At 43.9% G+C, this 18,203-nt stretch overlaps 2 protein-coding genes across 2 annotated transcripts in view; both read left to right on the forward strand.

Annotated features, from left to right (window-relative positions):
* Window positions 1–1,231: 1,231 nt before the first annotated feature.
* Window positions 1,232–3,670, forward strand: LOC308278131 (disintegrin and metalloproteinase domain-containing protein 1-like; the record flags this gene model as incomplete). The annotated part of the gene is made up of 2 exons (XM_080717756.1): window positions 1,232–3,373; window positions 3,557–3,670. 2 exons carry the CDS (start codon window positions 1,232–1,234, stop codon window positions 3,668–3,670), a joined length of 2,256 nt encoding a protein of 751 aa, XP_080573882.1.
* Window positions 3,671–17,838: 14,168 nt separating this feature from the next.
* LOC308278132 (disintegrin and metalloproteinase domain-containing protein 1b-like) overlaps window positions 17,839–18,203 on the forward strand; it is a gene marked incomplete at both ends in the record, with an annotated part of 3,461 nt that continues 3,096 nt past the window's right edge. The window contains 1 exon segment of the mRNA XM_080717757.1: window positions 17,839–18,203. This exon segment is cut by the window's right edge and continues 428 nt beyond it. Within this exon segment, the coding sequence (XP_080573883.1) occupies window positions 17,839–18,203 (365 nt within the window).

An 18,203-nucleotide genomic window follows, 5' to 3' on the forward strand; every position in this document is an offset into this window, starting at 1 on the left:
AGACCTATTTTTACATTTTTATTTGGAAACAGGGTCTCCTAAGCCAGCGCGCGCGGCTGGCTTTGAACCTGCGCGATCCTCCTGTCTCAGCCTCCCAAGCGCGGGGATTACAAGGGTGCCCACCACGCCTGGCCAAAGGTTTTATTTTTTATTTTTATAGTGCTGGGGTTTGAACTCAGGGGCATTCTACCTCCAAGCTATAACCCCAACCCTATTTTATTTTTATTTTGAAACAGGGTCTTATTAGGTTACTTAGAGTCTCACCACATTTTTTTTTTAGTATTTTTATTTTTTCAAACAGGGTATTACTGACTTATGAAGGGCCTCACTAAGTAGGTGAGGTTATCTGTGAACTGTGATACTCTGGTCTTGGTCTCCTGAATGCTGGGATTACAAGAGTGCGCCACGACACCCGGCAGTCTCACTTCTTGCTGAAGCTGTCCTCAACCTGATATAATCCTGTCTCAGCCTCCTAAGTACTGGGATCATAGGCGTGTGTCACCATGCTCATCTTAGAGCAAGAGTTTTGTTTGTTTATTTATTATGGTACTGAGGACTGAACTCAGAGGCATTCTCTTCTGAGCTATTCTTTTATGATTTATTTTGAAACAAGGTCTCACTAAGTTGCAGACGGCCTAAGTAGCTTAGCCTACACTAAACCTATGATGCTCCTGTCTCAGGCTCCCAAGTATCGGGATAACAGACATATATCAAACACCTGGCTGAGCAAGGATTTTAGAAGAGAAGAACTGGACAATGGAGTGTGCCCACCAGAGAGATCTCTAAGCCCACATCCCAGCCTCGGAACATTTGGAGTTAGCTGAGCAACTGACAACAGGAGGGGTGGGGGAGGGGTGTTTCCTGTGGCCTGGTGGAGGAAGGGAGGCATGGAGATTTGTTTCCTCTCTCAGGGTATAGTCTCGCAGTATAGAGTTTGACGTTCTCCTTGATGATATATCCCTCCGTCTTGTCAAAAGAATCTTGGCCATGGAGCACTGAGGCTGACACTGAAAGAGGAGGTCCCCAGGAGTGGGAAATGTCTAAAAGTCAACAGAGACATCAGGAAGATCAGGACCAGACCCAGCCAGAGAGCTAAACTTTCAGAGTGGGAGGCAACCACCGTGGATGCAACCAGCATAGATCTGAGATGAAACCTGTGTCTGAGGGGCTGCATGTCAGGGAGAGCTGCTGCAGCTGCTGCTGGACAGAGGCCTGACAGCCTCAACTGCCAATGGCCACGTCAGCAACGGCCTCAGTGAGTGACTGTGTCGCCTTCCTGTCTTCTCCACAGAAACCCCACGTGGCTCTGTGTGAGGCCAGGACAGTGCTTCAGACTCAGGCCCCACAGATGAAGGGGCTGGTGCCAGAACATTTGTGCGTCAGGCTCGTGACCGTGTTGCTCTTGGGGATCATCCTTCTCTCAGGTACACAATGTGACATGGAATCGGTAGATTACTCTTCCTACGAAACAGTCATCCCAGAGAGCCTGGCAGTCAAGGGAAATGGCGAGCCGGGGGAAAAGGCATCCTATGTGCTCCGTGTGCAGGGCCAGGAACAGGTGGTGCACCTGAGAGTGAAGAGAGACCATTTTGTGACTAACTTCCCGGTCTACAGTTACCACAACGGCATCCTGGGGCGAGAAACGCCTTCCGTCTCACGTGACTGCCACTACGAAGGCTACATAGAAGGAGTGCCAGGTTCTTCTGTGTCTGTCAACACCTGTTCGGGCCTCAGGGGCATCCTGGTTAAGGAGGACACATCGTATGGCATCGAGCCCCTGCTTTCTTCCACACGGTTTGAACACGCGCTGTACACCGTGGCAGGTCAAGGGCGAGCTTCCTGTGGGGTCACCTCCAGAGACGGCCGAAGGGTGTCCAGCAGCCGGCAAAGAGGGCACAGGAAGCCTCACGTGCCGGCGCCGTCCTACTTGTGGTCACACACCAAGTATGTGGAGATGTTTGTTGTGGTCAGCAACCAGCGGTTCCAGATGTGGGGCAGTAACGTCAGTGAGACAGTCCGCAGAGTGGTGGACGTCATTGCTCTGACCAACAGCTTCACGAGGGGACTAAACACGCGGGTGGTGCTGGCTGGAATGGAGATCTGGACCGAGGGGGACCTGATAGAGGTCCCGGTGGACCTGCGAGTCACACTCAGGAACTTCAACAGCTGGAGACGAGAGCAGCTCTCCCACCGTGTGCATCATGATGTCGCCCACATGATCGTTGGGCACCATCCCGGGGAGAGCAGGGGCCAGGCGTTTCTCAGTGGCGCCTGCTCCAGCGGTTTTGCAGCGGCCGTTGAGTCCTTCCACCAGGAAGACGCCCTCCTGTCTGCGGCGCTCATGGCCCACGAGCTCGGGCACAACCTGGGCATTCAGCACGACCACTCGGACTGCATTTGTAAAGAGAGCCCCCTTTGCCTCATGCGTGAAAACATCACTAAAGGCGGCGGCTTCAGCAGCTGCAGTTTTGACTACTTCTACCATTTCCTGCAGGAACACAAAGGGGCCTGCCTGTTTAACAGGCCGTGGCATGAAATCCACAAGCGTCAAGCCTCCACTTGTGGAAATGGTGTGGTGGAGGGCTCAGAGAAGTGTGACTGTGGTTCTAAGTGTGATGCTAGCGAATGCTGTAGCAGTAACTGTCAACTGAAGGCGCGTGCTAAGTGTGCTGATGGTCTTTGCTGTATTCAATGTAAAATTGCAACTGCGGGATCGGTTTGTCGGCTTCCTGTGGGATCATGTGACCTCCCTGAATACTGTAATGGTTCTTCCTCAGCATGCCCAGCAGATAGGCATAAGCAAGATGGAACACTGTGTAAAAACAATTATTACTGTATTAATGGTACATGCACAGATCCCTCTGCTCAGTGCTTAGAAATATTTGGGTATGGTGCAATAAACGCTCCGCTGGATTGTTATAAAAATCTGAACAAGAAAGGGAACAGGTTTGGAAACTGTGGACGTCCAGAATCCGGTTCAACAGGATATACTCCATGTTCAGATAATGATGTATTGTGCGGGAAACTTGTTTGTTCATGGCTTTCTTTTTTACCCCAAATTAAAGCCAAACATACAGTGCTCCAAATCCCTCATGGAGATAACTGGTGCTGGGTCATGGATGCCTTTGATAGGGTGGACATTCCGGATATAGGAGATGTGAAGCCAGGCACTTCTTGTGCCCCAGGCAAAGCCTGTTTAGGTTCAACTTGTTTTGATACATCTGGGATCCAACTTAAATGTGACGCAAAGAAAATGTGTAATGGGCAGGGAGATTGCAACGATTTAGGGAACTGCCACTGTAATAGTGGTTTTGCACCCCCTAACTGTACAGCGAAAGGAAACGGGGGTAGTGTGGACAGTGGCCCACCCCCTGCTAAAAAAGAAGAAGGAGGAGGGGGAGGAGGAGGAGAAGGAGAAGAAGAAAGCAGTGATGACCAAAAGGAAGGAAAAATAGCGGATTTAGCACTATTACTCATCTTAATACTTTTGGGAATAATAATAGCTGTTGTTATTTGCTCCCTGTGCAAAAAAGATTCAAAATCTGCACCAGCAGAGACCCTACCTAAAGAGGCCCCAGAAAAAGAAAAAGAAGAAGAGGAAGAAGAAGAAGAAGAAGAAGAAGAGGAAGAGGAGGAGGAAGAGGAGGAAGAGGAGGAAGAATCAGATTAGTAAATCAGTAGTAGGAGGATGAATTCAAATATAGCAACATCTTCAAGCACCAAGTGAGAATGAGAAACACAGTGAAACGAGGTTAAAGTGGGAATTGAGGGGTCCTGTGCGCCTCGCTGCAGTTCTATTGTCTAAAAATGTACTAATGTTGCAGTAAAGATTCTTCCACCTTTATTATTCATTTTAATAAAGAAGTGCTTATTTAATATATTAAACATTTTAGTACTTTTGGCTTTTCACATTTTGGACATCAGTGTCCTTATCTCTTTGGGCTAATTTTTCAGTCACCAGAAACAATTTTTCAGAACATGATTTCTTTCATGGAATTTGTTTTACATATAGTATACTATGTTCCTGGACTTATTACTATCACTGGGCTTTTTCATTTCATGGAACAACTGCTTATAATGTAAGGACATTTGCTCATGTGATTGTTCTAATGTGCCTTCAAAATGTACATTCCTCCAGCAAGGAGTTTTTAAATCTAAAATAAAAATAAATCTGTATTGTTTTCATGTTGGACATGTCTTCAGGTTCTGTGTAGGATAGTTTGAGTCTACTTTGTCCTGTGACTTTGTGGAAGGGGCTATATCTGATAAGGAAGAAGACCCTAACAGCCTCTGGGTTTAGAAACCAGCCATTGAAGATATTAACCTTTCCCAAATTGTCAGATGTGTGACATGGCACATGTTTGTTCAGTTTATTTATTATGGTACTGGGGATGGAACCCAGGGGCCTTTTACTTCTGGGCTATACCCCAGATTTGTTGTTTATGTTTTATTTGGAAACAGGGTATCAATAAGTTGTGGAGGGCCTCACTAAGTTGCTGAGGCTGGCTTTGAACCTGTGATCCTCCTGAATCAGCCTCCCAAGTACTGGGATTACAAGTGTGTACCACCACACACAGCTTATTCAGTTTATTTCTTTCCAGTATCCCTCGGTGATTTCTGGAGTTATACTCTCTTTTTACCTTAAAAAAAAAATATATATATATATATATACACATGTATATATGTACACACACACACACACACACACACACACACACACACACACACACTTCTTTCCAGGGCAGCTTTCCTAGTCCTTCCTTTGTTCTGTCTAGTGATGAATTTCACACCCCCAGATACCTTATGGCACATGAACATCACTTAGAGCTCGGCAACCGTGTTTGTACGAAATTTTCTTTTTCTTGGTGTGGTACTGGGGATTGAACCTAGGGGCATTCTACCACTGAGCTACACCCCCAGCCCTATTTTATTTTTATTTTGAAACAGGGTCTTGCTGGGTTGCTGAGAGTCTCACTACTTGCTGAGGCTGTCTTTGAACCTGTGATTCTCCTGTTTCAGCTCCATAATATTAAGATTACAGGCATGTGCCAACATGCCCGGTTTATACTAATTTTAGAATACTATCAAAGTATCTACAGCAGTGTTGAGCACATAAAGAAAATTGAAAATTTTCTCTTATTTCTTTTTAAAAAAATGTTGATTTAAGCCAGGCAACAGTGGCACATGCCTGTAATCCCAGTACTTTGGAGGCTGAGATAGGGAGAAATCATAGGCCGAGACCAGCCTCAGCAATTTCTTTCCTTTTTTATTTTTTTGCACGTCTGGGGATGGAACCCAGAGGTAGTCTACCTCTGAGCTATATCCCCTGCCCTATTATTCTTTTTTTTAATTCTTTATTTTGAAACCAGGTCTCACTGAGTTGCAGAGGGCCTCACGAAGTAGCTGAGGCTGTCCGCGAACCGGGATCCTCCAGGTCTCAGCCTCCCGAATGCTGGGATTACAAACATGTGCCACTACGCCCAGCTCAGCCTCAGCAATTTGAAGTGACATTGTTTCAAAATAAAGAATAACGGACACAGGAGGATCATGGTTCACTGACCACCTCCGCTACTTAGGCCTTTACTCAGTGAGACCCTGTCTCAAAATAAGGAATAAAAAGCTGGGCGTGGTGGTGCACACTTGTAATCCCCGCGCTTGGGAGGCTGAGACAGGAGGATCACACAGGTTCAGAGCCAGCCTCAGCTACTTAGTGAGGCTCTCAGCAACCTAGTGAGACCCTGTTTCCAAATAAAATATACAATAGGTCTGGGAGTATAGCCCGGAAGTTGAAAGCCTCAGGGTTCCACCCTGAGTACCACCAAAAAAAAAAAAAAAGAATTAAAAATAAGGCTGGGGGTGCAGAAAGAAAGAAAGGAAGGGAGGGAGGAAGGGATGGAGGGAGGGAGGCTGCCAAGCATGATTACACACTTTTAATCCCAGTACTTGGGAGGCTGAGATTTGTGGCTAGCCTTGCTTGGCTACTTAGTTAGGCCCTCTGCAACTCGGTGAGACCCTGTTTCCAAATAAAACATAAATAGGCCTGGAGGTATAGCCCAGAGGTAGAATCCCCCTGGGTTCAATTTCCAGTACTTAAAAAAAAAAAGTTTACTTAAGTTACCATCTTGTTGACTGATAATAAGAAGGAACCTTTCCAGTCTTGGTAACAGCTCAGAGATAGCAGTTACTTATTTGGGAAGAGAACACAAAGCAAATGAAATATTAAAATTATCGAGCTCTAGAGCCAGGCGTGGTCGCTCACGCTTATAATCCCAGCATTCGGGAGGTGGAGACCTGAGGATCGTGGTTTGTGGACAGCCTCAGCTACTTAGTGAGGCCCTCTGGAACTCAGTGAGACCCGGTTTCAAAATAAAGAATAAAAAATAGGGCAGGGGGTGTAGCTTGGAGGTCAAATGCCCCTGGGTTCCATCCCAGGACCCCCCCCAAAAAAAAAAAAATTCGAGCTCAGCGTAGTGGTATATGCTTGTAATCCCTGTGCTTGGGAGGTGAGACAGGAGGATCTGGTTTTGTGGCCAGCCTCTGCTACTTAGAAAGGCCCTTTGAAATTCAGATTCTGATTCAAAATAAAGAATAAAAAAGTAGAGCCAGGCGTGGTGGTGCACGCTTGTAATCCCAGTACTTTGGAGGCTGAGACAAGAGGATTGCTGAGACAGGAGCTTCAAAGCCAGCCCCAGCTACTCACTGAGGCCCCTCCACAAATTAGTGAGAACTTGTTTCAAAATAAAGAATTAAAGGAAGTAGGGCTGGGGGTATAGCTTGGAGGTAGAATGCCCCTGGGTTCAATCCTCAATCCTGAAAAACAAAAAAAAAGAAGTAGGTCTGAGGGTGTAGCTCGGAGTTAGCTAGCCCCAGAGTTCCATCCCCAGTACCACACAAAAATAAATAAATAAATAAATAAATAAATAAATAAATAAATAATTCATTCATCCAGTGCCAGGCATCATTTAACCATTTTACATCTATTGTCTTTCTTTTTTACTTTTCTTTTCTTTCTTCCTTTTGTGTGTGTGTGTGTGTGTGTGTGTGTGTGTGTGTGTGTGTTTCTGAGATTCTGAAAACTGAATTCAAGGGCATTCTAGTCTGTCCTCTACTCCCAGCCCTCTTTATTCTTTATTTTTTTTTTTAATTTTTTGGTGGTAATGGGGGTGGAACCCAGAGGCTTTCTACCTCTGGGCTATACTCCCAGACCCATTTTATATTTTATTTGGAAACAGGGTCTCACTAAGTTGCTGAGAGCCTCACTACATAGCGAGGCTGGCTTCCAACCTGTGGGATCCTCCTGTCTCAGCCTCCCAAGCATGGGAATTACAAGCCTGCGCCACCACGCCCAGCCCTTTATTCTTTATTTTGAAACAAAGTCTCACTAAGTTGCTGAAGCTGGCCTCAAACCTGCCATCTTGTGTCTCATTCTCCCAAGTACTAAGATTACAGTAGGTGTGTGTTACCATGCCTGGCTCCACTGATTTAATTTATCCCTCTCAGATCTGGGAATGAAGCTGAGTGGTAGCAAAATACTTGCCTCACATACAGGAAGCCCAGATTCTATCCCCAGAACTGTAAAAACAAAAACAAAATGTAAAACAAAACTTTTCAAATTCCCAATCAAATTTCCATATTGTACATGAGGAAACAGATCAATGAGTTTGCTCTCCAGCTAAACTATAGTGGTAGAACTCGTGTCCCTTCCCAAATATGATTGATGCTCACTGCCTTGTGATTATTTCTTTATTTATTTATTTACTTATTGACTACTGAACTCAGGGTCATTCTGCAGAACTTCAAGTGACATTTCCAGCCCTTTTTATTATTTTTTAAAATTATTATTGAAATGGTTTTGCTAAGTTGCATAGGTTCTTGCTAAGTTTCTGAGGCTGGCCTTGAACCTGTGATCCTCCTGTTTCAGCCTCCCAAGTACTGTGATTACAAGTGTGAGGCATTAAGGCCAGCTCTCATAAGCCTTTCCTTCAATAAAAAAAAACAAGAGGAGCCGGGAGTGGTGGCGCACACTTGTAATCCCCGTGCTTGGGAGGCGGAGACAGGAGGATCATGCAGGTGCCAAGCCAGCCATGCTGGCTTAAGAGACCCTGTTTCCAAATTTAAAAAAATGTAAAATAGGTCTGGGAGTGTAGCCCAGAGGTAGAAACACTTCCAGGAACCCCAGTACCACCAAAAAAAAAAAAAAAAAAAAAAAAAAAAAAAGCCGGGCGTGGTGGCGCACGCTTGTAATCCCCGTGCTTGGGAGGCTGAAACAGGAGGATCTCACGGATTCAAAGCCAGCCTCAGCTACTTAGTGAGGCTCTCAGCAACTTAGTGAGACCCTGTTTCCAAAGAAAAAATATAAAAAAGCCTCTGGGTTCCACCCCCAGTACCACCAAAAAAAAAAAAAAAAAAAAAAAAAAAAAAAAAAAGAAAAGAAAAGAAAAAAAAAAAAAAAAAACCAAGAGGTATGCCAGGTGTGGTGGCACACACTTGTAATCCCAGCATTTGGGAGGCTGAGACAAGAGGTTCGCAGCCAGCCTCACTACTTAGTGAGGCGCTTTGCAACTCAGTGAGACCCTGTTTCAAAATAAAGAATAAAATATTGGGCTGGGGTATAAGCTGTAGGTAGAATGTATCTGGGTTCCATCCCAGGTACCCCCCCACACACACACACACAAAAGAGGAAGACATTTGATATGTCCTCGTTTGCTCAGAACATGGCTTCTACAAACAATAATGAATAAATAATAAATAAATAAAATGTTCTTTTAAAAGAATGTGCTTTAGCCGGGCGTGGTGGCACACACTTGTAATCCCAGAATTCAGGAGGCTGTGACTGGCGGATCATGGTTCATGGACAGCCTCAGCTATTTAGTGAGGCCCTCTGCAACTTAGTGAGACCCTGTTTCAAAATAAAGAATAAAAAATAGGGCAGGGGGTGTAGCTCGGAGGTTGAATGCCCCTGGGTTCGCAGACCCCCCAAAATAAATAAGTAAATAAATAAATAAATAAATGGCCTTTATTTCCCAATTTTAAAAAATATTAAGGGCTCGGGGTATAGCTCAGTGCTAGAATACTTGGCTAGCTAGCATGTGCAAAGCCAGAGTTCAATGCCCAGCACTGAAAAAAGAATTTAAAAAGACAGGGCTCAGAATATACCTTAGTGGTAGACCACTTTCTTAGCATGCACAAAGCCCCAGGTTCAATTCCCAATATCACATACACACATAAAGAATTAGGTGCTACTTCCGGGAAGATGGCGACCGAGAAAAGCGGGGCTTAAGAGCCCCGCTAACAACAAATCTCCATTACCACAAAATCAGCGCCTTTCATAGCCAGAAAACACCATCACCAGTGAAACAAAAAATCACCAGGCTCCAGAGAGAAAGCGGACTGAGAACAGAGCCACAGAGGAGATACACCGGCCTCCCGCCCAAGGACGCGGCAGAAGCGGCAGCAGCGCCATACTGCCGGAGGCACCGGCGAATTCACGGGACGGCTACAGCAAGCCGAGGTGAGCCACTGCGGAACAGCTAGGCGGGATTTCTCCGCTCAGAGAGCATCTAAAGCTCCCAGTGGCCGAGAGCTCAGCACACGCTGCAGGGATTCAGAGTAGAAATCAAAATCAAGAAGAAAAACGCCAGCCCCATAGCCGAGGGCGTAGCAGCGGCGCCATATTGCCACCGGCGGCAGCAGCAGAGAATTCACCGAATCCGGTACAGCTACATCTGCGTACTCAAGAACAGTGAGTCAAATTGCGGGCCACAGAGGAGAAATCCCAGTACTGTACTCCCTGGGACTTGACCCAGTGGTGGAGGGGCGGTGGCAGAGATATCACATCATAGGAGAACGTGCAACCTGGCACCCCCCGCAGTCTAAAGCAGCCTCTATCGACTCTCTGGGTCGGAGACTCTGTGATAAAACCCAGTAAAGGAGTAGTGGGGTCCGAGATACTACTGACTCGAGATCCAGAACACCTTAAGGGAAGTCATAGTGACCCAAGGGAAGAACCCAGAGAAGGCACAAACATCGGAAATCATGGGAAAGAGGAATAATACTGGAGCAATTAATGCCCACAACCCCACAACATCAGAACCCGATAAAACAGAAAATCAGAGATTTCTAGAAGATCAAATCAGGAAAATAACTGTAGAAATAATAGAGGTGCTTCGAAAAGAACTCAGAGAGAGCCAAAAAGAGATAAAGGATGCAATTAATGAAGTAAAGGCCTCAATTCAAAGCACAAACAACCGATTAGAACACATGGAGAACAGAATCTCTCTCTTAGAAGATGAGCAATCCAAAAATGAACTCATAGTTTCTAATCTAGAAAAAAATATCCGACAGCAGGAATCTGATATTGAAGAAATATGGGCCCATTTTAAGAGAGCTAACCTAAGAATAATTGGAATAGAGGAGGGAAAAGAAAGTGAAACCAAAGGGATCAACAATCTCTTCAAAGAAGTAATAGCAGAAAATTTTCCAAACATAGAGCAAGAGGTTGATACAAAGGTCCAGGAAACTTATAGAACTCCCTTTAGACAGGATCGGAGAAGAGGATCCCCACGCCACATAATTGTCAAAATGACCAATGTGGAAGCCAAGCAGAGAATCTTAAAGGCAACAAAAACAAAGGGCCAAGTGACATTCAGAGGCAAACCAATTAGAATCACTCCAGACTTCCCAAACCAAGTCATGAGAGCCAGAAGGGCTTGGAGTAACATATTCCAAACTCTGAAAGAAAACAACTTCCAGCCAAAAATTTCCTACCCCGCAAAACTTTCTATCAAATTAGATGGAGAAATGAGAAGCTTGCATGACAAACAGAAACTGAAGGAATTTATGTCTTCAAAACCAGCACTAGAGAAAATACTCAAAGAGATTAACTACAAAGAAGAAATAGGTAACACACACCAGAACCAGAGAAACAAGAGTTTCCATCCAACAGACAATTAAGATTGGTTATCTGTGGAGATTCATTATTTATGTTAGTCTTTTACCTATCTCTAAATGGTATTGTTTGCCTTTATTGTTGTTAATTTTTAGGATTTCTAGTTGGAATATTAATATACCTTCAGATATAGCAATTGGAAATATTTTATCCCATTCTATTAGTAACTGTTAACTCTGTTTACATTGTCTTTGGATATACAATTTTTTTATTTTTTTATTTTTTAGGGAGTCTGTATACTCCTCTGTTGCCTGTGCCATTGAAATCATAACCAAGAAATCACTGCCAATTTCAATGTTGTGAGGTTTTATGACCCAGATTTTCTCCTAAAAGTTTATAGTCTTAAGATTTATATTTAGGTCTATTATCTATTTTGAGTTAATATTTGTATATGGGATTAGGTAAGGGTCCAATTTTATTCTTTTCCATGTAATTATTATTTTTTAACAATATTTAGTTAAAAGATTATCATTTCCACCACCAAATGTTCGTGGAAACCTTGTCAAAAATAACTTGACAATATAGGGAAGAATTTAGCTCTAGGCTTTTATTTAACTCCAATGGTTTATATATCTACCTTTAGAATAGTACTATACTGTTTCAATTATTGTAGCTTTATATGATTTGAAATCAGAAAATATATATCTTCTAGCTTTGTTCTTTTTCAAGATCGTTTTGGGTACCTAGACTCCATATTCCATATTAGGATAGATTTTTTTCTGAAAAATAAATACATAAATATATGATAGTTTCACCTAAAAAATAGAAAAAATAGATTCTCTGGTAAGAAAGAAAGCAAAAAGAAATATTGAAATGTTATCTTTAAGTCATCAAAAGCTTGGTATCAGACAAATGAAACTGTTATGTGAGATTATCATTTTTAATTTTAGATAAATTGCCATAATACTAGATGTCAACTACTAAGCCAAGCATGGGAGGGAGGGATAGGGAGAGAATGGGGTGGGGATTGGGTGGGGGCTGACTGGGAAAAGTGTGTATGTATGTCTACAAAAGTATGTATCCTACTATGATGTATGAATACAGTGCACCAATAAAAAAAAAATAAAAAAAATAAAAAATAAATAAAAAAAAAAGAATTAGGTGCTAAAGAATGAAGACAATAAGTACATACTCTTTTCAAAGAGTCATTACTGAAAAAAGGCAACATCTGAATCATTACTGGATAGTGATGTTGACCTACAGGATATAAGAATGCTAAGCCACCAGGTGTGGTGGCGCATGCTTGTAATTTTAGCATTTGGGAGGCTGAGACAGGAGGACCGTGGTTGGTGGACAGCCTCAGGTACTTAGTGAGGCCCTTTGCAACTTAGGGGCGTGGTGGCACACACTTGTAATCCCAGAATTCAGGAGGCTGTGACTGGCGGATCATGGTTCATGGACAGCCTCAGCTATTTAGTGAGGCCCTCTGCAACTATTTTTCAGTGTTTCACACTGAAAAATTAAAAAATAGGGCAGGGGTGTAGCTTGAAGGAAGAATGCTCCTGGGTTTCAGCCCCAGTACTGCAAAAAAAAAAAAAAAAAAAAAACCCAAAAACAAAACCAAAACAAAAAAAAGGAACAAAAACAACAACAAAAAAAGACCAAGCACATACACAAAATAAGGCTTGGGGTGTAGCTCAGAGGTAGAATGCCCCTCAGTTCAATCCCCACTATCATACATACAAATATATATGTGTCCTAGGAGGTAAATTCAGTATATATCTAAATATTTATATAAATATACTAGGAGATAAATGTATACTATATAGTGATGGGGAATGAGCATCTATTGATTGTTAATAAGAGCTGGCTAATAAGCTAATAAGCTTTCAGACTTAGGCAAAACAATAAAATCCTTTTCTCCGTCTCTAAGCTGTCAGCCAAGAGCTGCAGACAATATTGACCTCAGTCAGCTAACAGCCCAGCTAAAAACTGAATGTTAAAATGAACACTAAATTCTCATAGTAGTTCAGATTAAAGTTAAGAGAACCCTATATTAATTACCAGGTAGTTATACCTCCAGGCTAGAGGATTTGGGCTATAACTTTTTTTTTTTTTTTTTTTTTTTTGCGGGTCTGGGGATGGAACCCAGGGATATTTGAACCCCGAGCTATACCCCCTGCACTGTTTTTTATTCTTTATTTGGAAACTGGGTCTCACTAAATTGCAGAGGGCCTCACTAAGTAGCTGAGGCTGTGCGCGAACTGCAATCTCGGTCTCCCAAATGCTGGGATTACAAGTGTGCACTTCCTACACCCGGCTGGGCTATAACTATTTTTTATTTATTTTATTTTATTTTATTTATTTTATTTTGTGGTACTGGGGTTCCCGGAAGCCCTTCTACCTCTGGGCTATATTCCCAGACCTATTTTTATATTTTTATTTGGAAGCAGGGTCTCTTAAGCCAGCGTGGCTGGCTTCGAACCTCTGTGATCCTCCTGTCTCAGCTGCCCAAGCGCGGGGATTGCAAGCGTGCGCACCATGCCCAGCTGGGCTATAACTCTTTAAAGACAAGCCTTCAACATAATAAATAACTTCTAGCAGATAAAGATAGATAAAGGCTAAAAACTCCCCAAGGACACAGGTGGATGGTACAGGCCTTCTCCAAAGGAGGCATATACCACGTAACCCCTAACCCTTGTTAACCAAGTAACACATCTTGGTAATAAATCTAACAAGAGAGGCTTGCACCACAAAGATAATTGGTGGGCCTGTGCTTGCATTGGGTCTGGGGAGGTAAAAACACTACTGGCTAAGTAGGATGGGAGGAAGAAGATAATGAATCCTTATAAAAACTGTTCTGTGTTACTTTATTTATTATTTTATTTTTTGGTGATACTGGGGTTCCTGGAAACCCTTCTACCTCTGGGCTACACTCCCAGATCTATTTTTACACTTTTTTATTTGGAAACAGGGTCTCTTATGCCAGTGCGGCTGGCTTCCAATCTGCGCGATCCTGCTGTCTCAGACTCACAAGCTCAGGGATTACAAGCGTGCGCCACCACGCCTGGCTGTTTTTATTTTATTTTATTTTTACAGTGCTGAGAATTGAACCCAGGGGCATTCTATCATCCAAGCTATATGCCAGCCCAATTATTTATTCTATACTTTGAAGCAGGGTCTCACTAAGTTGTGGAGGGCCTCACTAAGTAGCTGAAGCTGGCTGTGAACCTGCGATCCTCCTGTCTAAGCCTCCTAAATGCTAGGATTAAATGCCTGGGCCATTACGCCTGGATCAGCATATAAATTTTTCTGAAGACATTTTTAGGCAATTGGGGTAGACACTAAGCAAATGCAAACAGACTGCAGGCAACAAATGAAACACTGCAGCCCTCACACCTACAAGCCATTTATTCACTCAAAAAGAATCAACTCCTAGTCAGCACTCTTCTAACCCAAGCGGTGAGGGTAGTGGGTAAGGATGAGCAAGTGTGGTCATCGAAAACATGGAGGAGAGACTCTTAGGATACATAGCTTTCAACAGATATAATCTATATTCTTAGGATACCAGTGTGTCAAGGCTATCCTTAACAGAGTGTGGTCCTAGAGATACCAACCAACATGGCCATGATACTTACAACAAAGAGGGGGAGCCCAGTTGGTATCTCCCATATACGCTTTTTGTATGTTTGTTTTTGTACTGGGGAAGGAATCCAGGGGTGTCCTACCTCTGAGCTATAACACCAGTCCTATTTTGTTTTGTGAAACAGGGTTTCACTAACTTGCAGAGGACTTAAATTGCAGAGGCTGGCTTTAAACTTGTGTTCCTCCTGTCTTTGCCTCCAAAGTACTGGGATTATAGGTGTGTACCACCATGTGTCACTCTACATACACTTTTGGACAGTGTTATAACCAGACTTGAGGAGCTGAGTTTTTTTGTTGTTTTTTTTTTTTGTGCCACTGGATAATGAATCCAATGACATTCTACCTCTGAGCTCTATTCTCCATCCCTTTATAAATTAATCAATGAATTTTCTTAGGCACTAGGGGTTGAGATCAGGGGCATTCTGAGCAACACCCCCCGTCATTTATTTATTTTTTTCCAGTACTGGGGATGCAACCCAGGAGCATTCTATCTCCGAGCTACATCCCAGCCCAAATTTTATTTTCCAGTACTGGTAATGGAATCCAGGGGCATTCTACCTTCAAGCCACACCCCCAGCCCTATTTTTTATTCTTTATTTTGAAACAGGGTCTCATTAGGTTGTGGAGGGCCTCACTAAGTAGTAGCTGAGGCTGACCAGAAACCGCAGTCCTCCTGTCTCAGCCTCCCAAATGCTGGGATTACACGCATGTGCCACTATGCCCAGCTTTTATTCTTTATTTTTGACATAAGGGCTCATTGAGTTGCAAAGGGCCTCTCTAAGTAGCTGAGGCTGGCTGCGAACCCAGATCCTCCTGTCTCTGACTCCCAAATGCTGGGATTAAAAGTGTAATGATGCCCAGCTTTTTTTTTTTTTAAGTAGGATATCACTAAGTTGTGGAGGTCTTCACTTAATTGCTGAGGTTGCCCACAACCTGTGATCCTCTGTCTCAGCTTCACCACACTCCATTTAAACTGGATTTTGACAATGTGTTTAAAACCAAAAGGACAGCTGGGTGTGGTGGCACACACTTGTAATCCCAGTAATTGGGAGGCTGAGACAGGATTGCAGGTTGGCAGCCAGCCTCAGCTACTCAGTGATGCCCTCTGCAATGTAGAGAGAACCTGTTTCAGAATGGAGGATAAAAAATAGGGCTGAGGCTGTAACTTGAAGGTAGAATGTCGCTGGGTTCAATATGAGGTACCACAAAAACAAAACCAAAAGGGCAGCTGGGTGTGGTGGAACACACACTTGTAATCCCAGTACTTGAGAGAATGAGACAGGAGGATGGCACGTTCGTGGCTACCATCAGCTACTTAGTGAGGCTCTCGGTAATTTCATGAAACCCCGTTTCAAAATAAAAAATAAAAAATAGGGCTGGGGGTGTGACTCAGAGACAGAATACCCCTGGGTTCAATCCCTGCTACCACAAAACAAAACAAACAAACAAAAAAATCCAAACGAACTAGAGGTACAACTCAGTGGTAAACCATTTGTTTAGCACATGCAGGACCTTGTATTCAGTCCCCAGCAAAACACACACACACACACACACACACACACACACACACACACACACACATTCTCCCTTCCTTCCCCATGGGTCAGCAGCCTACTGGGGGACATGCTGGGCACAGGGCAGCCACCTATGTAGCCTAACAGATAAACTAAATTTTTTTAATGAATTCTTATCTATAATGCTTCACTGAGTAAAAACAGTAACAACAAAAAAATCACCCTGAGTTAAGATGTTGACGCTACAGAGCAAGGGTATTATTATTTCATTTTGTGTTGCACTGGGGGTACAACTCAGGGCCTTCTAACTCCAGGCTATATCCCAAGCCCTGTTTTATTTCTTTTATGTGAAAAAACAATCTCGCTAAGTTGTTGAGAGCCTGACTAAGTGGCTGAACCTGACACTGAAGTTGGTTCTTTTGTCTCAGCCTCCCAAATACTGGGATGAGAGTTATATGCCAACATGCAGAGCAGAGCAAAGGTTTTATTTTTTATTTATTTAATTTTTTGGTGGTACTGGGGTTCCTGGAAGCCTTCTACCTTCGGGCTACACTCCCAGACCTATTTTTACATTTTTATTTGGAAACAGGGTCTCCTAAGCCAGCGCGCGCGGCTGGCTTCGAACCTGCGCGATCCTCCTGTCTCAGCCTCCCAAGCGCGGGGATGACAAGTCTGTGCCACCACGCCCGGCCAAAGGTTTTATTTTTTATTTTTATAGTGCTGGGGTTTGAACTCAGGGGCATTCTACCTCCAAGCTATACCCCCAGCCCTATTTTATTTTTATTTTGAAACAGGGTCTTATTAGGTTACTTAGAGTCTCACCCCATTTTTTTTTTGTATTTTTATTTTTTCAAACAGGGTATTACTGACTTATGAAGGGCCTCACTAAGTAGGTGAGGTTATCTGTGAACTGTGATACTCTGGTCTTGGTCTCCTGAATGCTGGGATTACAAGAGTGCGCCACGACACCCGGCAGTCTCACTTCTTGCTGAAGCTGTCCTCAACCTGATATAATCCTGTCTCAGCCTCCTAAGTACTGGGATCATAGGTGTGTGTCACCATGCTCATCTTAGAGCAAGAGTTTTGTTTGTTTATTTATTTATTTGGTACTGAGGACTGAACTCAGAGGCATTCTCTTCTGAGCTATTCTTTTATGATTTATTTTGAAACAAGGTCTCACTAAGTTGCAGACGGCCTAAGTAGCTTAGCCTACACTAAACCTATGATGCTCCTGTCTCAGGCTCCCAAGTATCGGGATAACAGACATATATCAAACACCTGGCTGAGCAAGGATTTTAGAAGAGAAGAACTGGACAATGGAGTGTGCCCACCAGAGAGATCTCTAAGCCCACATCCCAGCCTCGGAACATTTGGAGTTAGCTGAGCAACTGACAACAGGAGGGGTGGGGGAGGGGTGTTTCCTGTGGCCTGGTGGAGGAAGGGAGGCATGGAGATTTGTTTCCTCTCTCAGGGTATAGTCTCGCAGTATAGAGTTTGACGTTCTCCTTGATGATATATCCCTCCGTCTTGTCAAAAGAATCTTGGCCATGGAGCACTGAGGCTGACACTGAAAGAGGAGGTCCCCAGGAGTGGGAAATGTCTAAAAGTCAACAGAGACATCAGGAAGATCAGGACCAGACCCAGCCAGAGAGCTAAACTTTCAGAGTGGGAGGCAACCACCGTGGATGCAACCAGCATAGATCTGAGATGAAACCTGTGTCTGAGGGGCTGCATGTCAGGGAGAGCTGCTGCAGCTGCTGCTGGACAGAGGCCTGACAGCCTCAACTGCCAATGGCCACGTCAGCAACGGCCTCAGTGAGTGACTGTGTCGCCTTCCTGTCTTCTCCACAGAAACCCCACGTGGCTCTGTGTGAGGCCAGGACAGTGCTTCAGACTCAGGCCCCACAGATGAAGGGGCTGGTGCCAGAACATTTGTGCGTCAGGCTCGTGACCGTGTTGCTCTTGGGGATCATCCTTCTCTCAGGTACACAATGTGACATGGAATCGGTAGATTACTCTTCCTACGAAACAGTCATCCCAGAGAGCCTGGCAGTCAAGGGAAATGGCGAGCCGGGGGAAAAGGCATCCTATGTGCTCCGTGTGCAGGGCCAGGAACAGGTGGTGCACCTGAGAGTGAAGAGAGACCATTTTGTGAC

The sequence above is a fragment of the Muscardinus avellanarius genome (genome assembly GCF_963383645.1).
Source record: "Muscardinus avellanarius genome assembly, chromosome: 21".
Lineage (NCBI taxonomy): Eukaryota > Metazoa > Chordata > Mammalia > Rodentia > Gliridae > Muscardinus > Muscardinus avellanarius.